Raw genomic sequence first — 19,897 nt, forward strand, 5'->3', positions numbered from 1 at the left:
GCCTCTGGACTTCGGGCTACCAGATTTTTCAAGCCCTGATGATAAATATACACAGTACACCTTAATTCATTCATTCATTTTCCTTCTGCTTAGTCTCTTTATTAATGCGGGGTCGCCACAGCGGAATGAACTGCCAACTTATCCAGCATAAGATTTACGCATCGGATGCCCTTCCAGCTGCAACCCATCTCTGGGAAACATCCATACACACTTATTCACACACATACATTATGGACAAATTAGCTTACCTAATTCACCTATAGCGCATGTCTTTGGACTTATGGGGGAAACTGGAGCAACCAGAGAAAACCCACGCAAACTCGAGAGAACATGCAAACTCCACACAGAAATGTCAACTGACCGAGCCGAGGCTCGAACCAGCGACCTTCGTGCTATAAGGGGATCGTGCTACCCACTGTGCCACCGTGAGGCCCCACACTTAAGTTGTCAAAACTAATTTTTGTCTTGGATCCGATTAATCCAGATAATTTTTTTTGCCCAGCATTAATTTGTAGTCATGCTCGCATCATTTAGAGCTACAACAATCACTCTTTCTTTTCAGGCTTTTCTAGAATCTTTAGTAAATGTTTTCTCAGCAGCTTTCTAACCATTACTGCTTTTACTGCTGGTATTTTGGTGAACTGTTAGTGAAACATTTAGTAAATATATGGGCCCAGATCTAAAAGGACACTTTTCTACAAATCCTCTTCAAGATTGAAGTCCATCATACGGTTATCTGAACTCTGAACGAGTTCACTCAGCTGTGGAGAGCAGATGGCTGAGAGTCAGGCCGGCCGGTTTTATCAGACTTCACTTAATTGAGGTTTCACTATTGATTTTCGTTCTGAAGCCATCAAGATGGCACTTTCAGTTTCTATAACCTCTGCTGTGGATGAGCTAGTTTATCTAGTAGGTTACAAAGTACAGATATGCAAAGAATCGCACTGCGTGGGAACCTAATATTTGCATGGATGCTCATGGAAGGTAATTATGTGCTCTTTTTACGCAGTGTGGGTTTATATTGTTGTGATTTTATATTTTTAGATGAACTGTTTCTTTAGAAATGGCTGTGTGTGTGTGTGTGTGTTTTGATTAGTATGTGGAGAAGCTGGATCTCAGTGGCTTCGTGTCTTTGATCGATGACCCGAGTCGTGACAGGAATCTGGAAGCAGCTCGACTGAACCTGCGCATGAAGGATGGAGAAATCAAGCTCACTGTGAGTATCAGATGTCTGTCAGCACACACACACATATCTTTCACAGACCAGGCATACTAAATGGCAAGAGCTTCTGGGAATGATCCTCCTAAAGGGTTAGTTTCCTCTAAAATGTCAGGTAAGATAATAAAGCTCTTGGATATCATCTATGGGCCCGTTTCCACTGAGTGGTACGGTACGGTTCGGTTTGGTACGCTTTTATGACCGTTTCCACTGTCAAAAGGCATACCAAACTGAACCGTGCCGTACCACTTTTTCGGCACCCTTTTGAAAGGGTACCAAACACGAGAAAGGATGCCATAAGGCGGAGCTAGACGCGCAGCTTGATGCTATTGGTTTACAGACAAACGTCATTCGCTTGCGCAACAAGCCAGGATGAAAGCAAAAGAGCCGCCATGCTTAAAATACACAGCCGAGAGATCTTTTACAGCATAAATATACAGACATATATTAACGAGCCATGATCGACCCGGGCTCAAACAAACCTTGTCGTCGTCTTGATAAACAGCCACAATGCCAAAAATAGATACAGATTTACCCTGTGCCCCATAGTTTTTTACGAGCCATTCTGAAGTGCAAGCAGTTTCGCTTTCTTGCTAGAGCTCACCGCGATATCTGAAATAACAAACTTCTTGAGCTGATGATAATAACGTGCGCTTAATTATTGACACGCTTTTGAAACCCGATCCTATCAAAAACTGACAAACTTGAGAGTGAAGCATGAAAAAAACAAAGGAGAAGCCGGAAAAAAAGGAGCACATTATTTTTTTCAGCAAACGTGAACAAACTGCCTCGTTTTAATTTTATCATCACCTTCTGGACTAATATTAACTGGGAGTGATGGAATGACTTTCTAACAGAGGCTACATGTGCTGCTAAAGATTACAGACACAGATTAGAGGTTTTTACTGACTGTAGGCTTTACGTTGTGTTGTTTTTAAACCTAAATAAGGACTAAATGTCTGCTGTGTGTAGTTTTTCTTTAGTTGGTAACATATGGAAGACTGTAAGGTTCTGTATGTGTTCATATATGTTGCATTTATTTATTTATTTTATATAATTGCAGATGTTACAGTAGGCTATTTCGCACCGTCATTGATCTGCAGTTATGATCAAATCCTGTTCATAGAAAAGTTAGTAATAAACATTTATACACAAGTGTTGTGTATATAAAGTGTCTGTTTTGTGTGAACTCATACAGTATATGCGACCCGTACAGCTTTACTGTAGACATTTTCTCGAGCGATAATGACGTCGACTGAAATACACCATGTCATACACCATGCCCACCAAAAGGCTACCCTTGGTAGTGGAAACGCAAGCCTGATAAAGGTGACCCGTAGCAACCCGAACTGTATTTTACTGTACCAGGCAGTGGAAACGAGCCATAAAACAATGGTGCCCAAAAACTAAACTTGATTGAGGGTGGTGGGCCGGAGGTAAATAAACCAAACACCTAAAGTCCTAATTTATTATTATAATTAATTTTATAATTGATTATATAATTTAATTAATACTATAATTTATTACATATAAAATAAGTTAATTGCATTAATAATTATACAATTTTGTACATTTCATAAACATTTAAATGTATACATTTTATACAGTATATAGGCCCTAGTTTGGGCATCACTGATCTAAAATATCTTAATTTGTGTTCTAAAGAAGAACGAAGATCTGAAACGACATGAGGGTGAATGATTTATAACACAATATTCATTATTAGGTGCAGTAACTCTTCAAATATTAATCCTTGCACACTTTCCTATATGAACAAATCTGGCAGTTTTCACTTTTAAAATCTGAAAAAAAAAATCTGCAAACTATCAGTAAGTTTGCAGATGAGCCAATTGCAGTAAGTATCAGTTGCACAGGGACCAGAACTTGTTTTTAGGACATTTTGCAACGACAAAGAGAAACATCTAAAACTCCAAAGCTGTCAATGGTTTGAAGGTGTTTGTGCTATAAAATGGTAAAAGAATGAGCCTGGAGTACTTCCCTGTTAAAAAAAAACAGCATATACTGGTTAGGTAGGTTTGGACACATTTCTGCAGGTTTAAGATGGTTATTGCTCTTCATGAGATGATTTAAGTTGGTCCCGACCAATACATGACTAGCAAAGAACCACCTTAAGCCGCTTTTCCACTATCGTGCTGAATCGTTCTTTAAACAGAACTGTTCCATTCCGTGCCAAACCGGGCCAGACAGCACGGATACGGTTTCATTTTCCACTGTCGTGCTGCGACAAAGCTCTTTAAAACATTACACAAAACGCATCAGTAGTTGCCTTGGTAACGCAATGTAAACGGCTCCCTTTGTTCAATTAAAGTTAAATAAGAGCCGAAACTATTTATTTCTTTTTTTTTCATAAAAGCAAAAGCAACCATGTGACTAAACACTGTTATGCCGCTCTATCAAATAGGGGTGCTAAATGTGCACCCCTATTTATTTATATGTTGCGCAGCTCTGGCTAAATTTTATTTGGAGGGAAAATTACCAAAATGTAACGTGATGATTGAAAATAATTGAAGGGGAAATAAATAATATTTAAAATCTCTGAACATAACAGAAAAATAAACAATGATAAGACAACAATAATAGTGCATTTGCATTATCGTGGCAGAAATATAATTTTGGACAGGCCTTGTCAAAGGTAAGCGGGCACTTTCACTAATAAAAACACAGCACATAAATTATTTCATTTTTAACAATTAATTAAATTACACTGCGTTTTTATATCAAAAGTTGATAATGATATAAAATATACTACATTTTGATGGTAAAATGAAACCAATTAAGCGATGGCTGTTATTTGTTTTACTATTCAAACATTAAATAACGAATGCAGCAAGTGAAATAAAAAACGAATATGAAACAACACATATATCGCAGGATTTAAAGCATATAAAGCACTATTATATTTAGCAAAATGCTGCTCTATTATCTTTTTATTTTGATCCTTTTATTTTTATTATAATAATTATTTTTGTGTTCATAATTAACTAACAAGCTGTAGGCGAATTATTGCTAGACGTTTTAGAAAATATTTGCGTAGCTATATTAAAGATCACCACAAAAAAAAAAAAAACACAGAAACATGTTACATGCCTCATAAATGTCATATAACTTATGTAAAACTGAATCATATAATTGCCTATAGCTGAAATGAAGAAAATTGCTCATTTTATTTTTATAAAACATTTGTAAAAACGTATTGATATTTTTTGAGTAAAAGCAATACTGACATTCAAGAATCCATATTTATTTAATTCATTCATTCTTTTGACTTATTTATTAGTGCATATGCTATAATATAAATCATTAAACAGTACCTTGGACAGTTACAGTGCCGCTCCGTAAAGCTTTCAAGCAAAGTCTTTTGGACGGCCGACATTACAACACGAACACGCCGTCCTTCAGGTGGTCTCGCCGGTATTAACAAGCTGTCCTGGCTTTGAATTAAAAAGTGCAATTATTTCCTCGTTGTTAAAAGAGTCTGCAAGTTCGTGTTCCATGGATATAGTGATGTTGTTGTGGAATTTGGACATCGACGATGCAAAGCGTGACTTTATTCGCTTTATTCGATGCGCAGCAGGAAAAAAAAGTCAGCAGCGCAAGTCGCTCTCCCGGATCAGAGCGAGTTTTGTGCTGTGAAATACAGCGCTGCGTGCAATAAACTCACATTCAGGCAGGCGAAGTAGGTCTGTATTCAAGTCAATAAAATAATAACTTTAATGAATAAAATATCTTCGTAAGAATGTGAGGAGTTATTCACTTCTCTGCCAGAGACTACTCTATGGTTTTAAAACCCTTTTCAAACTGTATCGTTTAGACCTGGATCATTATTTTATATTGAATGTACTGTAGTTTATTGAGGATGTCTGATGACTAGCGCGCTTCTGCTGAGCCAGCTGTGGTAGCTTAGCAACCGAGTCGCGACGTCAACACACAGAATCTGTCAGCACAGTTCAGCACGGTTGTCTAACCGTGCCGAGAATTCCGGGCCGAGAACGGTTTGTAATCGTGCCGCGCCGTTCCAGGCTCAGTGGAGAAACAACCGTAACCGTACCGAAGTGTTCTTAGAACGGTTTGGCACGATAGTGGAAAAGCAGCTTTAGATAGTTAGCATAGCATAATGCTAGCTAAAGTTCTCACCAGAAAAGTGAGTCAAATACATATTAATTTAGCGTTAATATGGATGCTTTCACATTGAGCATACATTGTAGGACTATCATGATCAGTTTATGTTCAGGAAACTCTTGCTTTTTCCTCTGCATTCAGAATCAGAGGTCTGCTAGAGGGACCGTACAGAGATTTCCTGCATAAAAACAACATTGACTGATACTGTATTTTGATACTTCCTCTGACAAACCCCTTGCATACCTCAGAGGAATGAGTACTTTAATGTTCTATGAAACCTTTATTCTTAGATTCCAATGTACTTGGAGCTGGGTGGACAAACTTTGCATTGGATAATAAGAGATATGGAGATTGTATGTTGGATGCCGTATGACTGTAATGTAATGCATATTTTTAGGTTTGCATGGAAGTATACACTGCAAATGAGCTATATCACGAGTACCAGTGTGATTATAGCTGTATATTAGCACTGCTGGGTGCCTTAGTGTCCCACCAGTGATGATATACAGCCATATCGCACTGTTTTGAGTGTGATATTACGTTTATACAGCAGTTCAATAGCATAATTGTGTATATCAAAAAAATAAATCAAACACGGAGAGACTCAAAAATACTTTTGTACAAGGAACTACTTTCTTCTGCCATTGATTCACATCTGCAGCTGACAGAACAGCAGAAACCGTTTGAACATTTTGAATGATTCTCTAGCGTAATGTCTAAAGTGTTGACCAAACAGGTAATTTTGCTCACATTTTAAGATTATAGGTCTAGGTCACGATCTTGTGGCACAACTCTGATCAGTATGAGAGGCTGAAGAGCTTTATTATCTTACCTGACATTTTAGAGGAAACTAACCCTTTAGGAGGATCATTTCCAGAAGCTCTTGCCATTTAGTATGCCTGGTCTGTGAAATCTCAGAAATTATAAATATTTAAAATAGCCATTATCCTTATAAGTAAACTGAATATTTGCAACCTAAACAACTACATTCTCACCTCAGAAAGCCTCAAAAGTACATTGTTCCCCAACAGCTGCAATATTTGTCAAACTGTAGTGAGTTTATTGATCTGCTGTCACTATATGTGGGCGGAGTAATACACAAGAGTGAAGAGGCTGTACAAGAGCAGTTATCACAAAATTCTGCACGGCTATCAGCCAATCAGATTTGAGAACCAGACACAACTGTTGCATGAAAAAATGTTTCTGTTAATTAATAGTTTCCATATTTAATGCTTCACAGGCGTTTTCTGTTTATTTACAGTTGTGAATTGCAGAATGGAAGTTTTATTTCCGCTCCGTCCACTTTCAATTTTGAAAATTTAACTCTAAAGTTTTAAAAGACTGAATTTTATTGACATTTTGATTGTTTGAGACCTTTTTTTAAGAAATAATGTATCGAGAAATAAGTTTGTAAAATAACAGAAAATGTACTGGCAGCTTATTTCAAGGTTTTGTACTGTAAATCATAACACCAACCCTGACCATAGACGAATTACCATGTTTTTACAAATTCAGGGTGCGCGAGCAGCGAGGTTGCAGAAAAGACCCAGGAGCGCTGTTTTTTACAGTGAGGGAATGACATCCGATGCGGTACAGAGTTTGTTGTCATATTAGAGATAAGTTATATTGATTACATATAATATATATATATATACATATTTTTTATTTACATAATGCTTTCAGCTTATTATAAAAGCTTGTCACCCAGTGATAAAGTGAGCGGCGTTCATCTGACAGGTCCATCTGCGATAGCACCCTCCCAGTGGATATTGGATAAGACGAAATGGCCAAGCGTCCTGCCCCAAATATACAACTCTCATGAAACTCCAACTAATTTTACAAGAGTGAAGTTAAAGGCCTACAAGTCTTTGGATGCCTGCAATTTTGTTCTGTGGGGTCAAAGAAATAATGTCTCATGATTACCAGATTCAAAACTTTGTAGTGCCTAAAACCGTGGTTCTGCCTAGCGAAAGATAAGGGAAAAAAACGGGACTACATGGCCTGGGTAATTAATCAGCAACAAGGAAAACTCCACTCTGACAGTGAACTGCACCAGTACCGCAGATTATGTGAACGTACATTTTTACAATACATTCTTAGCATTCAGTGTCCGGAGTTTAATTAACAGTATGTAACTAATTAACAGTATGTAACTGTTTTTGCTAAAATCATTGCTGCAATCTAAAATAATTAACGTGTGATTCAGCATAGCGTGAACTTACCTGAAATAAAATGAGTACAGCAGAGTCGAGCACTTTTAATTAGGTCGTCACTCCATTCGGCTTCCTTTTAGCCAAAGATGTCTGCGGTTGGCATTAAAAGCAGTGTAGTTGACGGTAAAAGTTCAGTTTTCTGTTTTTAAACTTTCGATTTTGGCATCCTACCGCACAACACGACATGTTTGCTATTGCAACCGGGAACCCGTGTAATGTATGACGTAAGTTGGTTATTCATCTCTAGATCACTTGTGTCAATAAAAGTCAATTTTACAAAGATTTCAACATCCAAAGCTTTTGGAGGAAAGATCAAGGTCCCATAATGCAATTCAAAAGGATCAATAAGTGGGGAAAAAAAACATGAATCAAAATGGGGACACTGTCAATTTACTGTTTTATTTAGAGTGTTAATACACAATCAATGTAAACATCTCTCTCTGTTTTCTCATAGGCACCGAGTCTGGAGGCGCGTGAGCTGTGGAAAGGTTTTCTGTACTCTGTCGTAGATGTAAGTACATGTCTGTTCGTAGTTTACCTCTTAGTTTTATTGATGCCTGTTAGTCAGAGATTTACAGTATCAAATATAAAGAATCACAAGACATCAACTGTTCCAATCTATAAGCAGAAAAGAAAATCAGTTCACGTTTTCTTCCTCTCTAAATCAAACATTCTTGCATTACAATCAATATTTAAGGCAAAACACAAAAAATATATATATTAATAATAATAGGATAAATAAATTTACATAAATTAAATGCATATTGGCCATACAGCAATACAGAAAAATATACAAGTACATATACTGTAAATATGTATTTTTTTCTGTACTCTAAACTAAGCCAAAGGCAAGAAAAATGGGTCAGTTATAGTTTATTTTTCCCTCTTTCCCATCATTTTGTCAAATCTTTATTATTTTATTAATATTTGTTTTTAAATGTGAAAGAAAGGGTTGCCAAATAGTGTTAAAAAAATCTAAATGTGTGTTTTTAAGCAGAAGTAAACATGCTGTGTATTCCTCTTTAGTCTCACAGAGGAGTTTAAACCCTTACAATGAAAACGGTGCAAGTTTGGCTTACCGCTCGTGCTTTTTCCAGAGTTATTGTACACTAGATTCAGGTCAACTATGTATGTCAATAAATAGTCCAGAACTATGAATCTCAGTCAGCCGTGTACTGTTATGCACGTAGTCATGAATAATACTGTTGTTTGAGTTTGGTAATCAGACCTGAGACCTTTGAACTACAGGAGGTTTATGACCGGTTTCCAAGAATGCTGTTTCTTTCTGTTTAGGAACGACTTAGTTGCATTTCCATTTTCTTTTGTGTATCTTGAGAAGGAGTTTGATGGAGATGCTGACATACACTAGCATTTAAAGGGGTTTTATTATGCTTTTTTACTCTTGTGCATGTATGTATGCTCAGACAATTGTATATCAGGAGTTTAAACAGACAAGACTAGACTGACAAGACACAAGCAGATGTTTTGTTTGTTTTTGCCAACGCATAATATAATTTAATATAATATAATATAATATAATATAATATAATATAATATAATATAATATAATATAATATAATATAATATAAAACACACCCACTAAAAAACAGAAAATATTGCAAATTGTACCGTTTTCATACAGATTTCGTGTGGGCCAATATGAGGTACATTTTGCAGACACCTGCCACATGCTGGAAAAGATTTGAGTTTCTTATAAAAATATATTTAAAAAATCCTTATCCCTTTAAGATAAGCCTTCCTAAATAACCTTATTAATTTTTACTTTCCACCTAAAATTACCTCTGTCTAAATGTTTTCTGTTTCATTTTGTAATGTTTTCAGCCTATTTTAGAAAATCATTCAGTCACCAAACTTTTAAAGTAATACCTTTATTCCAAAAGGATGCATTCAGTTAATTAAAGTACCATTTAAGGCATTTAAAAAGTAACAGTTTTGACCAAAATGTATATAACAAAGGACAAAAACTGTCACTTTGCACCTGTCACTTAATGGTGATATGGAGGGAAAAAATTTATGCAACTTTGCTTTAGTATGATGGAAGCAACGGAGAACCTTAAATTGGACCAATCTCACTCTATAAAACTTATTTAAGTTTCTTTCTTCTGTTGAACACAAAAGAAGATCTTTTGAAGAATGTTGAAAACCGGTAACTATTGACTCATATTAGGAAAAAAAAAATACTATGGAAGTCAGTAGTAACCGGTTTCTAGCATCTTTTGTGTTCAGCAGAAAAAAAGAAACTCAAAACGCTTTGGAGGGAGAGTAAATAAGGAGTATATTTTATTTTTTGTGTGAACTATCCCTTTAGGGATACGTCTATGTTAAATGCATTTATTAATTTTAATTTTGCACCCATAATTACCTACATCAAAATTTTTTTGTTTTATTTTACACAGGTTTTAGCATATTCTAGACTTTGTTATACTTAATATAGTTGAATATTATTCAATATGCACATATAAAATGAAACTAGTTTGCTTTTTATTTGACATCAACTTTTTATTTCTAATTAAATCTATTTATATATGATATATATTTTTGTTGGACTTTAGACATGCAGTAAAATTTACTTGCCTTTCTCTCCATCATAAAACACGATGCGCTACTAATAAAAATACATACGACGTCATATCCACTAAAACCACACCACTTCTTCAGTAATTCTGCTCATTGTCATTCAGTTTTCATAGATAAAGAGATCAGAGTCCCTAAAATACGTCACTATGGCCAACATATTCAAGCATGCAAATCAGAGTGACACATGCTTTTGCTCTGGGTTCCAGCTGGCGGTGCCCACCACACTCACCCTCCTGCCCGGGCAGCTGCACATGCTGAGAGAAGTGGTGGAGAAAGAAAAAATGCGTCGAAAGGCACGTGCGTCTTCCAGAGCCCCGTCGTCCCCGCTCTCCCTGCCGCTGGTAGGGGAAATACCTGCGTGAGTATCTGTTTATACAAGCAAGTGTGTGTTTAATGGAGAAGAGCACATTCTTGAGTCTCTGTGTGTTTATCTAGTCCAAAAACATTACCATTGCTGATGCTCTTTCAAAAGGAACTTAAATATGTTTTTTCCTACCTGATATAAATTCCATGCATTTTATTTGGCACTAAAATAAATAGTAAACATAATCTCTTGCGTGTGCATGTAGTTTTATATGTCGTTTCTGGGAACTGGAATAATATATATGAGGTTTTAGTGTTTATACAGCGCTTTCTGGCTTTGTTTGGATTATTTGTAGTCGTGTTTTATGAGGTGAAGTGTATGTGGTTTAGTTAATGTTTTATTTACAACTTCTCATCCATTTGGAGAACTGTGTTTGTTACTGAATCTTGTTTTAGAGGATTTCTCACAACCATAAAATGGAACCCAACTTTAATTTACGTACAGTACAGTTGAAGTCAGAATTATTAGCCCTTAGTATCAGGGTTTCTGCAGGTTTCATCATGTTAAATTTAGGACTTTTTAAGTCCATTTTAAGATCGTTATGAATGAGATTTTAGACTTATTCGGGGCTAAACACTAAGGATTTTTTGTAATGGCTCGGTGAGACCAATAGAATTGGAAAAAAACAAATGTAGTTATTTCTTAACAACTTATTTAAATGTAAAAACAAAAACTTTAGTTGTATAGACTTTTTTTCTCAACATAATGTTTCTTTTTTATGTCAAGTTTAAAATTGTTACAAGTATATTTATTATGAAGAAAACTACATGAATAATCAAAAATATATATTTGTAGCGGCATTTTTGCTTCAAGAGAAGGGATTTGAAATCTCTGGCCGCTCCAACAATATTTGTTTGTTTTTGGTCCAAATACAGGATAAAAAAATAAGAGTATAAATCATATTTAACCTAATGCATTTCTGTTATAAAACATATAAAAACATATAAAAGTTTCATGCCTATTTATAAATATTATGTCCACTCACACTTGTTTCTGTAAATAGTTTTTGTGTAAAGGGATATATTGCTGTTATTATCATCAGGAATTGTGTAATTGTTTTTTGTTTGCTTTTCCTGATTAGGGAATTTAATTTTAAAAAAATGTTGTAAAATGTCTAACAGCTGTTGTGAAATAAACATCTCTTTAAAATAAAATAAAAAATTCTATTTAGATATATTTTAAAAAATATTTAGATGGATTGTTTTTTAATTAATTAATTAATGTTTGTAATTAATTAAAATTACTAATAGTCCACTGAGAGACTATTTGCTATTTTGTTTCATCCATAATTTCTTAGAACTCAAAAGTTGGAGCTAAACTGGAATATCTGATGTAATTGTGTATGATATACAGTGGTTTCTGTCTTTTTCAAAGCTGTGTGGGTTATTGTTGTGGTTAAAGTACAGTATTATTTATAGCTTCTTGTCTATTGACAGAATAATCTAGACTCGATATGGTCGACAGGAATAGAGTGCATCACTTTTTTCTGTTTTACTTCAAGATCAGGAAGTATTTGTTCAGTCCATATGTTCCCATCAGGATCTTTAAAAAGCATTTGTTAAAGTTTTATGAGCTATGAATCAAACCAAGGTGAAAAAGTATTACTAACTTTTATTGGAAGTTATTTATAAGCAAAAGGATAAAGGTACAAGTTAACTTTAATGAATGCACTACAATTAAGTTAAAATGTCAGAGATATAAAACTGTTTACTTCTGCAGAAACTGTATTGTTTGATTATCTTGTAAAACATCAATATTTATACTAATATTTTAGTATTTTGTGAGACCAGCTTTTGGAAATGTTTGTTCTATGGTTTTGTCCAGGGCTAATTTAATTAATGTGAATGATATAATTCTTAGTTTTTCAACCAGAAACTGATGCGTTGATGTGATTGTCTATATTGTTTGTCAGGTGTTTCAGGCCTGTGTCTCGTATTGAAGCCGAGGTGCTGTTAGAAAGACATCCAGACTGTGGGAACATGCTGCTCCGACCAGGTCGAGACGGATCTTCACTCGCCGTCACCACACGACAAGACCTGAATGGGTAAAACCACTCGATTATCGGTCTCTCGGAGTATGATTTATTTTGCAGAGCATACCATTAAAGGTCCCATGAAGTGCCTTGAATTTTTTTTTAAGATGTTTGATGTAATCTCAGGGGTCGTTCTTGAATGAGTCCTCTCAGCAAGTGATTTGTTCATTCAGTTGGAGTAGAAGATTCATTCCTTTTTCCAGTCCTCTATCGGGTTTGAGTCGTTCGTTCATCACGTGAAAGACATAAGCCAATCATATGCAGTCCATCTCTTGTTTTTTCGGGTTGGTTTTGAGTAATCTCTTTACATGCTGTCAAGTGATGAACGAATGACTCAAACATGAAGACTCAAAGGGAGAAATAATCAGACTGTGAACGACCGACCCAAATTTTAAAACGTGTTAGCTGAGCTGACCTAATCATAGACACAAAACTAGATAAACAATGAGTGATTATATTCTCTTTCTTAAAGCTTTCTTGTTATGTTTGTAGTGTTATTAAGGTTTGGGCTAGTTGTAGATGTGTTTGGAAGCTGCTCGTAACATTTGAATAATGTTTTGGAAAGTTGAATGAAATGACTCAGAAAAAGATTCAATGAATGAGACTCAAAGGCCTGAGTCAGTAAAATTATCCGAACGTCCCAGCACTAATCTCAGTTGAAACATGGAGAGCGCAACATATAGCTAGTATAGTTGGATGGCTAGATAATAGTGTTTTTATCACAGCCATCGAGAGTGGTTGAGCTCAAGCGCATCAAATGAAAAGCTTCTTGAAGGGGGACGGGACATGTCCGACAGTAGTCTAAAATTTTTCGGCTTTATGAATGTCACAGCAGAAATCGAAACTCAGACCAGGCAACATTTTTTTAAATCTTCTATTGTCAATTTTGGTGAGCCTGTGCGAATTGTAGCCTCAGTTTCCTGTTCTAAACTGACAGGAGTGACACCAGGTAAGATGTTCTGATGATGTAGCCCATCTGCCGCAAGGTTGGATGTGTTGTGTGTTCAAAGATGCTCTTCTGCATACCTCGGTTGTAACGAGTTTGTAGCGGTTGTAATGAACTGGATATTTTCTTTTTTTCTGACCATTCTCTGTAAACCCAAGAGGCGGTTGTGCACAAAAATCCCAGTAGATCAGCAGTTTCTGAAATACTCAGACCAACAACCATGCCATGTTCAAAGTCACTTAAATAACCTTTCTTCCCATTCTAATGCTCTGTTTTTACTGCAGCAGATCATCTTGATCATGTCTACATGCCTAAATGCATTGAGTTGCTGCCATGTGATTGGCTGATTAGAAATTTGCGTTAACGAGCAGTTGGACAGGTGTACGTAATAAAGTGGCCAGTGAGTGTAGACATCCCTAAGACTAACATACTGACACTAACATCTAAAAAAATGCATTTTAATGTCACATGACCTTTATATGTATTAAATACAGTATAGTTCTGTTTTTAAACTATGTTCCGTCCTAAACCAAACAGACACTCATAAGTTACTGATTGAACATTGGACATCCCACTGTTTCCACCAGAGCATAAAGTATGCAAAGCCTGCTCAGATAGCAGTGAATACTGAATGAACAAATAATAGAGTTACATATTATATTATATATTATATACGCAGTGGGTGGTAGGTAGTGCTGTCGCCTCACAGCAAGAAGGTCGCTGGGTCACAGGTTCGAGCCTTGGCTGGGTCAGTTAGCGTTTCTGTTTGGAGTTTGCATGTTCTCCCTGCGTTTGCGTGGGTATCCTCTGAGTGCTCCGGTTTCCCCCACAGTCCAAAGACATGCGGTACAGGTGAATTGGGTTGGCTAAATTGTCCGTAGTGTATGAGTGTGTGTGTGTGTGTGTGTGTGTGTGTGTGTGTGTGTGTGTGTGTGTGTGTGTGTGTGTGTGTGTGTGTGTGTGTGTGAATGTTTCCCAGAGATGGTTTGTGGATGGAAGGGTATCCGCTGCATAAAAATGTGCTGGATAAGTTGGCGGTTCATTCCGCTGTGGCAACCCTGGATTAATAAAGGGACTAAGCCGACAAGAAAATGAATGATTGAATATTGATTTGACCTAATGCAGAATTTCATGTTTCGCCCACTGAACCTAACGCAATACATTCTTGAATCTATTTATTATGAATTCATAACACATCATCACTTGATTTTATGATGTCATCAAAAAGGATATTCTGATAGTCACTGGATTTTATTATATATGAACACTTTGAGTTTTTTTTTATAACTTCATTAATAATATAGGTCATTATTTAAAATTAGTTAGTAAAAATGTGTTTGTTAGAAATCAATTCACTGTATTTTATTTTTGGGTTTATATCATTACAATCATATGGTTACTAAATGTCGTTATAAATTAATGTTATGTCCAGTTTTCCCTGGTTTAATGCATTATGGTAGTCACTTAATTTTACAGAATTTTATCATAAAGGGCCATTATCACATAATTATTGGATTCCTCCAATAACTTGTATTCAAATTCCATGATTCAGTTGTTTTTGGGTTTATTCACTGACAATATCACCGGATTTGACTGCCATTACGGTCCTTAAGACAGTTATTGGATGTTTTATAAATGTAGAAGTGTACATCATGACTGAATCTTTCACATTATTACATTACCACTGGATTACACTAATTTGAATTCATGAATTGAGTCATTAATTCAAATTGTCATTATGACACTCACTGAATTTCATTATGACATCATAACATGTCATAATCGGCTTTATTGAATTTATTGCTGGATTAATGTTGCTTTAATATTGTTGATGTATTGGTATAAAGCCAATATGTTGGTTAACTTTCTGTTGGTCTTTTTTTTTCAGGTCAGTTTTCAGGCATTACAGAGTGACACAGAAGCAGCAGGGCGGTTACATCATCGATGTGGAAAACCCAGTATGTAAAGAATGACTTTCTTTGATATTCTATAGCTGAGTTTCCATCCTAATGTGAAGCGAATATTTTCAAAATTCACAAAAAAAATTAAAAATCCCAAATGTGAATTAAGTGCGTTTCCATTAAAGATCCTATGAAGTACTTTAAAATGTGCATTTTTATTCGATGTTTGATGTAATCTCAACCAAAACATGAAGATATGCAACAGTGTAGCTCCTCCCCTTTAAAAAAAAAAAAAAACAGCCAATAACGTTTCGTTTTATTACTGCTCTGCCAGTGAGAGTGATTGAGCTCAAGCGCGTTAAATCAGAAGTGTCTTGAAGGGGGCGGGGCATGTCAGACATTTGATTGGTCGCGATTTGATGAGAAACTGAAGTACGAGAAAGGGGTGTGACGATAACCAAATCACCGCATTTACGCCATAATGATACGTCACTCGCAATGATGTGGTTATAACCGTCATCACCACCCCTTTTTAGCTTATTAATTTTTGCTTGTGTAACTATTAGGATTAAACAAATTAAATGAATATAATAAAAGGCCTGTCTTAAAGGGATGTTCCACTACAACATCATATTTTAAACTTTAGCTGACGTGTAGCGAAGGGGCGTGGCCAGAGGTAATGTATTAACAAAGATGCTTCCTGGTGATGTGCAGCTGATCCGCCAATCACAGCACATTATGTTAGTTGACCAATCAGAGCCTCTTCAGAGGGTCTAGGAAATTTGTTGTTTGTTAGCTGAATAGCTGTATATAATCAAAGTAAGATATATGAAAAAATAACGTGATTTATTTACAAGTAAAGCATGAGCACACACTGTTTTGCATCTTATAGACAAAACCAAGCCTTAAATTATACACTCTGGACCACCAATTTAAATATTTTGCACTTAAATTCAAATTTAGATTACAAAACGAAAACACTGACTGAATCTTTTTTAATAAACATCATAGGCTTCTTTTTCAAGTTTTTTTTCGTCAAATGAATATAGCAGGTTTACGAACTCAAATCAATTGCTCCACAAAAATAGGCATTTTTAATGCTCCGCTGTAATTCTGATATCACAAACCTCTGTCAACATTTTAATACAAGTCATTTTTTTAAAGATTGTGACTTGAGAATCTGATTTTACCTTAGCGCTGTACTTGTTATTTTCTCGGTCTCACTCGCAATGAGTTCAGGTGATGGAGTGTTGTGAATTGCTTTGCTAAAGTCTGGTCAAATGTTGGTCTTTTTTCTTTTTTTTTTTACAGAAGCTATAAACACACGCATGCGGGGGCAATCTCAAATATAAGAGATGGCATATATTTTGACTTACATAGCCTTTTAACTACCCCACCAAGAAGTTTGGATTTTATTTCTTAACTCCTAATGTCGCTTGTTAACACACTCGATGCATTTTTTTCAACACATCCCATAATTTCTAAAATATCAGCCTCTATCAAATGGTTGATATGTCAGTTTATGGTAAAAGTACCGGAATTGTTACATATAATATGAAAAATCTTGAAGATGAAGTGTAAGACCAATTTATTTTAAAAAACATAATCAAAATAAAACATTTTTGAACACTAAATCATCTTTATTTTTTTAAGTATGCCATAAAATATTTCAGATTCTCATTTAACGTTTTTTTCTTGTTTTTTTGTTTGTTTGTTTGTCACTTTTACTATAAAACCTAAAGTGTAGTAGTGCAACAGGATGTTTTTTTATTTTTTTATTTATTATATATATATATATATATATATATATATATATATATATATATATATATATATATATATATATATATATATATATATATATATATATACATATATATATATATACATATATATATATATATATATATATATACATATATATACATATATATATACATATATATATATATATATATATATATATATATATATATATATATATATATATATATATATATATATATATATATATATATATATATATATATATATATATCTAAACCCACAATGCTGTCTGAGTAAACCATTATTTAAACAGTAAAAACATGGTCAAGCGTTTGGTAGAGGGCCAGTCAAAGGGTTAAAGTAGGCTATAGGCTACTATAGCATATAATAATTTTGTATAAATAAGTTTATACAAAGTGTAGCCAATATATATCAGAGATTTGTGATGCAACAGTTACAATAGAGCAATAATAAAATCCTTATTTTCCGTGGACCAACATACCACTTTATTTCTTGCTTCATCACAACGGTAACTATATCTGTGACCGTCACAGCCCTAGTATGAGGTGATGTGAATAAAACCGTTGATTCATTTACATGTTTATATGGGTTTTATATCTTCTAAACGCAAATTTTGTCATTTTTTTGGTTAGCTTCTCCCATTATTTTTAATTCATCTTTCAAACAAGTCCAAAAACACCTCAAGCTAAGATAAAAACTTTTTTTTTTTTTGCAAACTAAAGGATTTTTTTTTTAAATTTCTGTATTTTTGTCACTCATTTCTCCATAAGATATTTTAAAATGCATCTTTACACAGGCTGATGAAAAACCCAGCTTGTGTAAAAGGCCTCACTCCTCTTGTTTTTGATGTGTCCATCCAGATCCCCTGTCCCACACTGCATGATGTCATCAACGCTCTGGTGGAGAAAACAGCCGGGACTCTGCAGCCCTTTATATTGGAAGAGCCTTATGAAGAGAACATCAGTACGTCACACACATACACGCACACTCAGTTTGTCCACATTAAAGGACATTTTTCATACTCAAATGAATAATATAGTTAATTTTGGCATGGTTGATTGATGCTTTAGCAGAGACTGTTAGTGGAATAGCTCACTATACAGTTTGAAATATACTCTGCAATGACATGTTCAAAAACTGTCCAACACTAACTTTGTTTGGGCCAAAAAGGTATTGTGCAAGGGAAAAAATAGTGTTGTGCAAAGAGAAAGCATACTACACATGCGCAGTAGAAAAGTAACTCAAAGTATATGACATGCAAATCATCGAGAAAACATATGACACAAACAAAATATGAAAATCACCTTGAACATTAAACTATGAAATACCGCTCTTACAATGAGTAATATTAATAATTAATGCGGCATGGTGGCTCAGTGGTTAGCACTGGCACCTAACAGCAAGAAGGTCACCTGTTCAAGTCCTTGCTGGGCCAGTTGGCATTTCTATGTGAAGTTTGCATGTTCTTCCCGTGTCGGCGTGGATTTCCTCCGGGTGATCCGGTTTCCCCCACACTCCAAAGACATGCAGTACAGGTGAATTGATTAGGCTAAATTTTCCGTAAGTGTGTGTGTGTTCCATAAGTGTGTGTGTGAATGTGTGGATGTTTCCCAGAGATGGGTTGCGGCTAGAAGGGCATCTGCTGCGTAAAACATATGCTGGATAAGTTTGCGGTTCATTCCACTATTGCGACCCCTGATTAATAAAGGGAACAAGCCGAAACGAATGAATGAGTTAGGTTTGGTGGTTAGCGCTGTCATTTCACTGTACGATGGTCGCTGGTTCAAGTCCCAAAGACATGCAGTAGTGAATTGGATGAACTAAATTGGCTGTAGTGTATGAGTGTGTGTGAATGAGAGAGTGTTTGGGTGCTTCCTAGTACTTGGTTGTGGCTGGAAAGGCATCCGCTGCTTAAAACGTGCTGGAATAGTTTGCGGTTCATTCCGCTGTGGAGACCCCTAATAAATCAGAGACTAAGCCGAGGGAAAGTGAATGAATGAATAATAATAATGAAGATTCTTGCAACACAATTTATTTGTGCATTTACCTTTCAACACCTATGACTTAGTGTTGTGCAACATTTTTTTATGTAAAGCTTTGTGTTGTGCTTAAACCTTTTGCGTAACTTTTTTTTTTACACATTCAAAATGTCAAATGATAGTGATGTGAATGCACATTTTTGGCTTGGCACCATGGGCGTTGCTAGGCCTATTTTAGGGGGGCTGTTCACCTCATCGGCACAGCTGTTTCCACCAGCAAAAACTCTTAATGAACATTTTGTATTTTTATTTCAAAATGAACTACCAATATTAAACACTTTACAGTTCATGTTTCATTAACTACACCATACAGATTAAGAACAGTAACAGAACCACTTAAAGAATGTACTCGTTTTAACTGTCACTGACAGAGATAGAAACATCCAGTGTTGTCTACTATTAAAATATACTTCATGTATATTATTGTCATTCAAATCGTGAATAATTACATGCCATTTAATTAGAAGAGTGGCAGTTTATTTATTTAATACATAGAAACAAAAAATGCACTTGAATATAGAAAGTAGTTTTTACTACAGTAAACAGGTGGGTTGAGCCTATTTGTTCAGAACTGAAATGGCTGTGCCTGTCCATGTAATACAGTGGAACATTAGTATACAACCCATATTAAACATACTATTAAATTACTACTTATAA

The 19,897-nt window shown here is 35.3% G+C and overlaps 2 protein-coding genes across 4 annotated transcripts in view; one reads left to right on the plus strand and one right to left on the minus strand.

The window, feature by feature from the left end:
* The window catches only part of cactin, a 465,667-nt gene that overhangs the window by 369,651 nt on the left and 76,119 nt on the right, over positions 1–19,897 (minus strand). The window lies entirely within an intron of this gene.
* Positions 1–19,897, plus strand: part of stap2a (signal transducing adaptor family member 2a) — a 67,672-nt gene that overhangs the window by 9,574 nt on the left and 38,201 nt on the right. For all 3 annotated transcript variants that reach the window (XR_015477560.1, XR_015477559.1, NM_198808.1), the window contains exons 3-8: positions 1,097–1,216; positions 8,027–8,083; positions 10,377–10,528; positions 12,447–12,578; positions 15,401–15,470; positions 18,062–18,164. Coding sequence is in view for 1 of the 3 variants with exons in the window: in NM_198808.1 (NP_942103.1) it covers positions 1,097–1,216; positions 8,027–8,083; positions 10,377–10,528; positions 12,447–12,578; positions 15,401–15,470; positions 18,062–18,164 (634 nt within the window). In the remaining 2 variants the exon portion in view is untranslated. The remainder of the gene's footprint in view (positions 1–1,096; positions 1,217–8,026; positions 8,084–10,376; positions 10,529–12,446; positions 12,579–15,400; positions 15,471–18,061; positions 18,165–19,897) is intronic.

This window comes from Danio rerio, chromosome 2 (assembly GCF_052040795.2).
Source record: "Danio rerio strain M-AB ecotype USA chromosome 2, GRCz13ab, whole genome shotgun sequence".
NCBI lineage: Eukaryota > Metazoa > Chordata > Actinopteri > Cypriniformes > Danionidae > Danio > Danio rerio.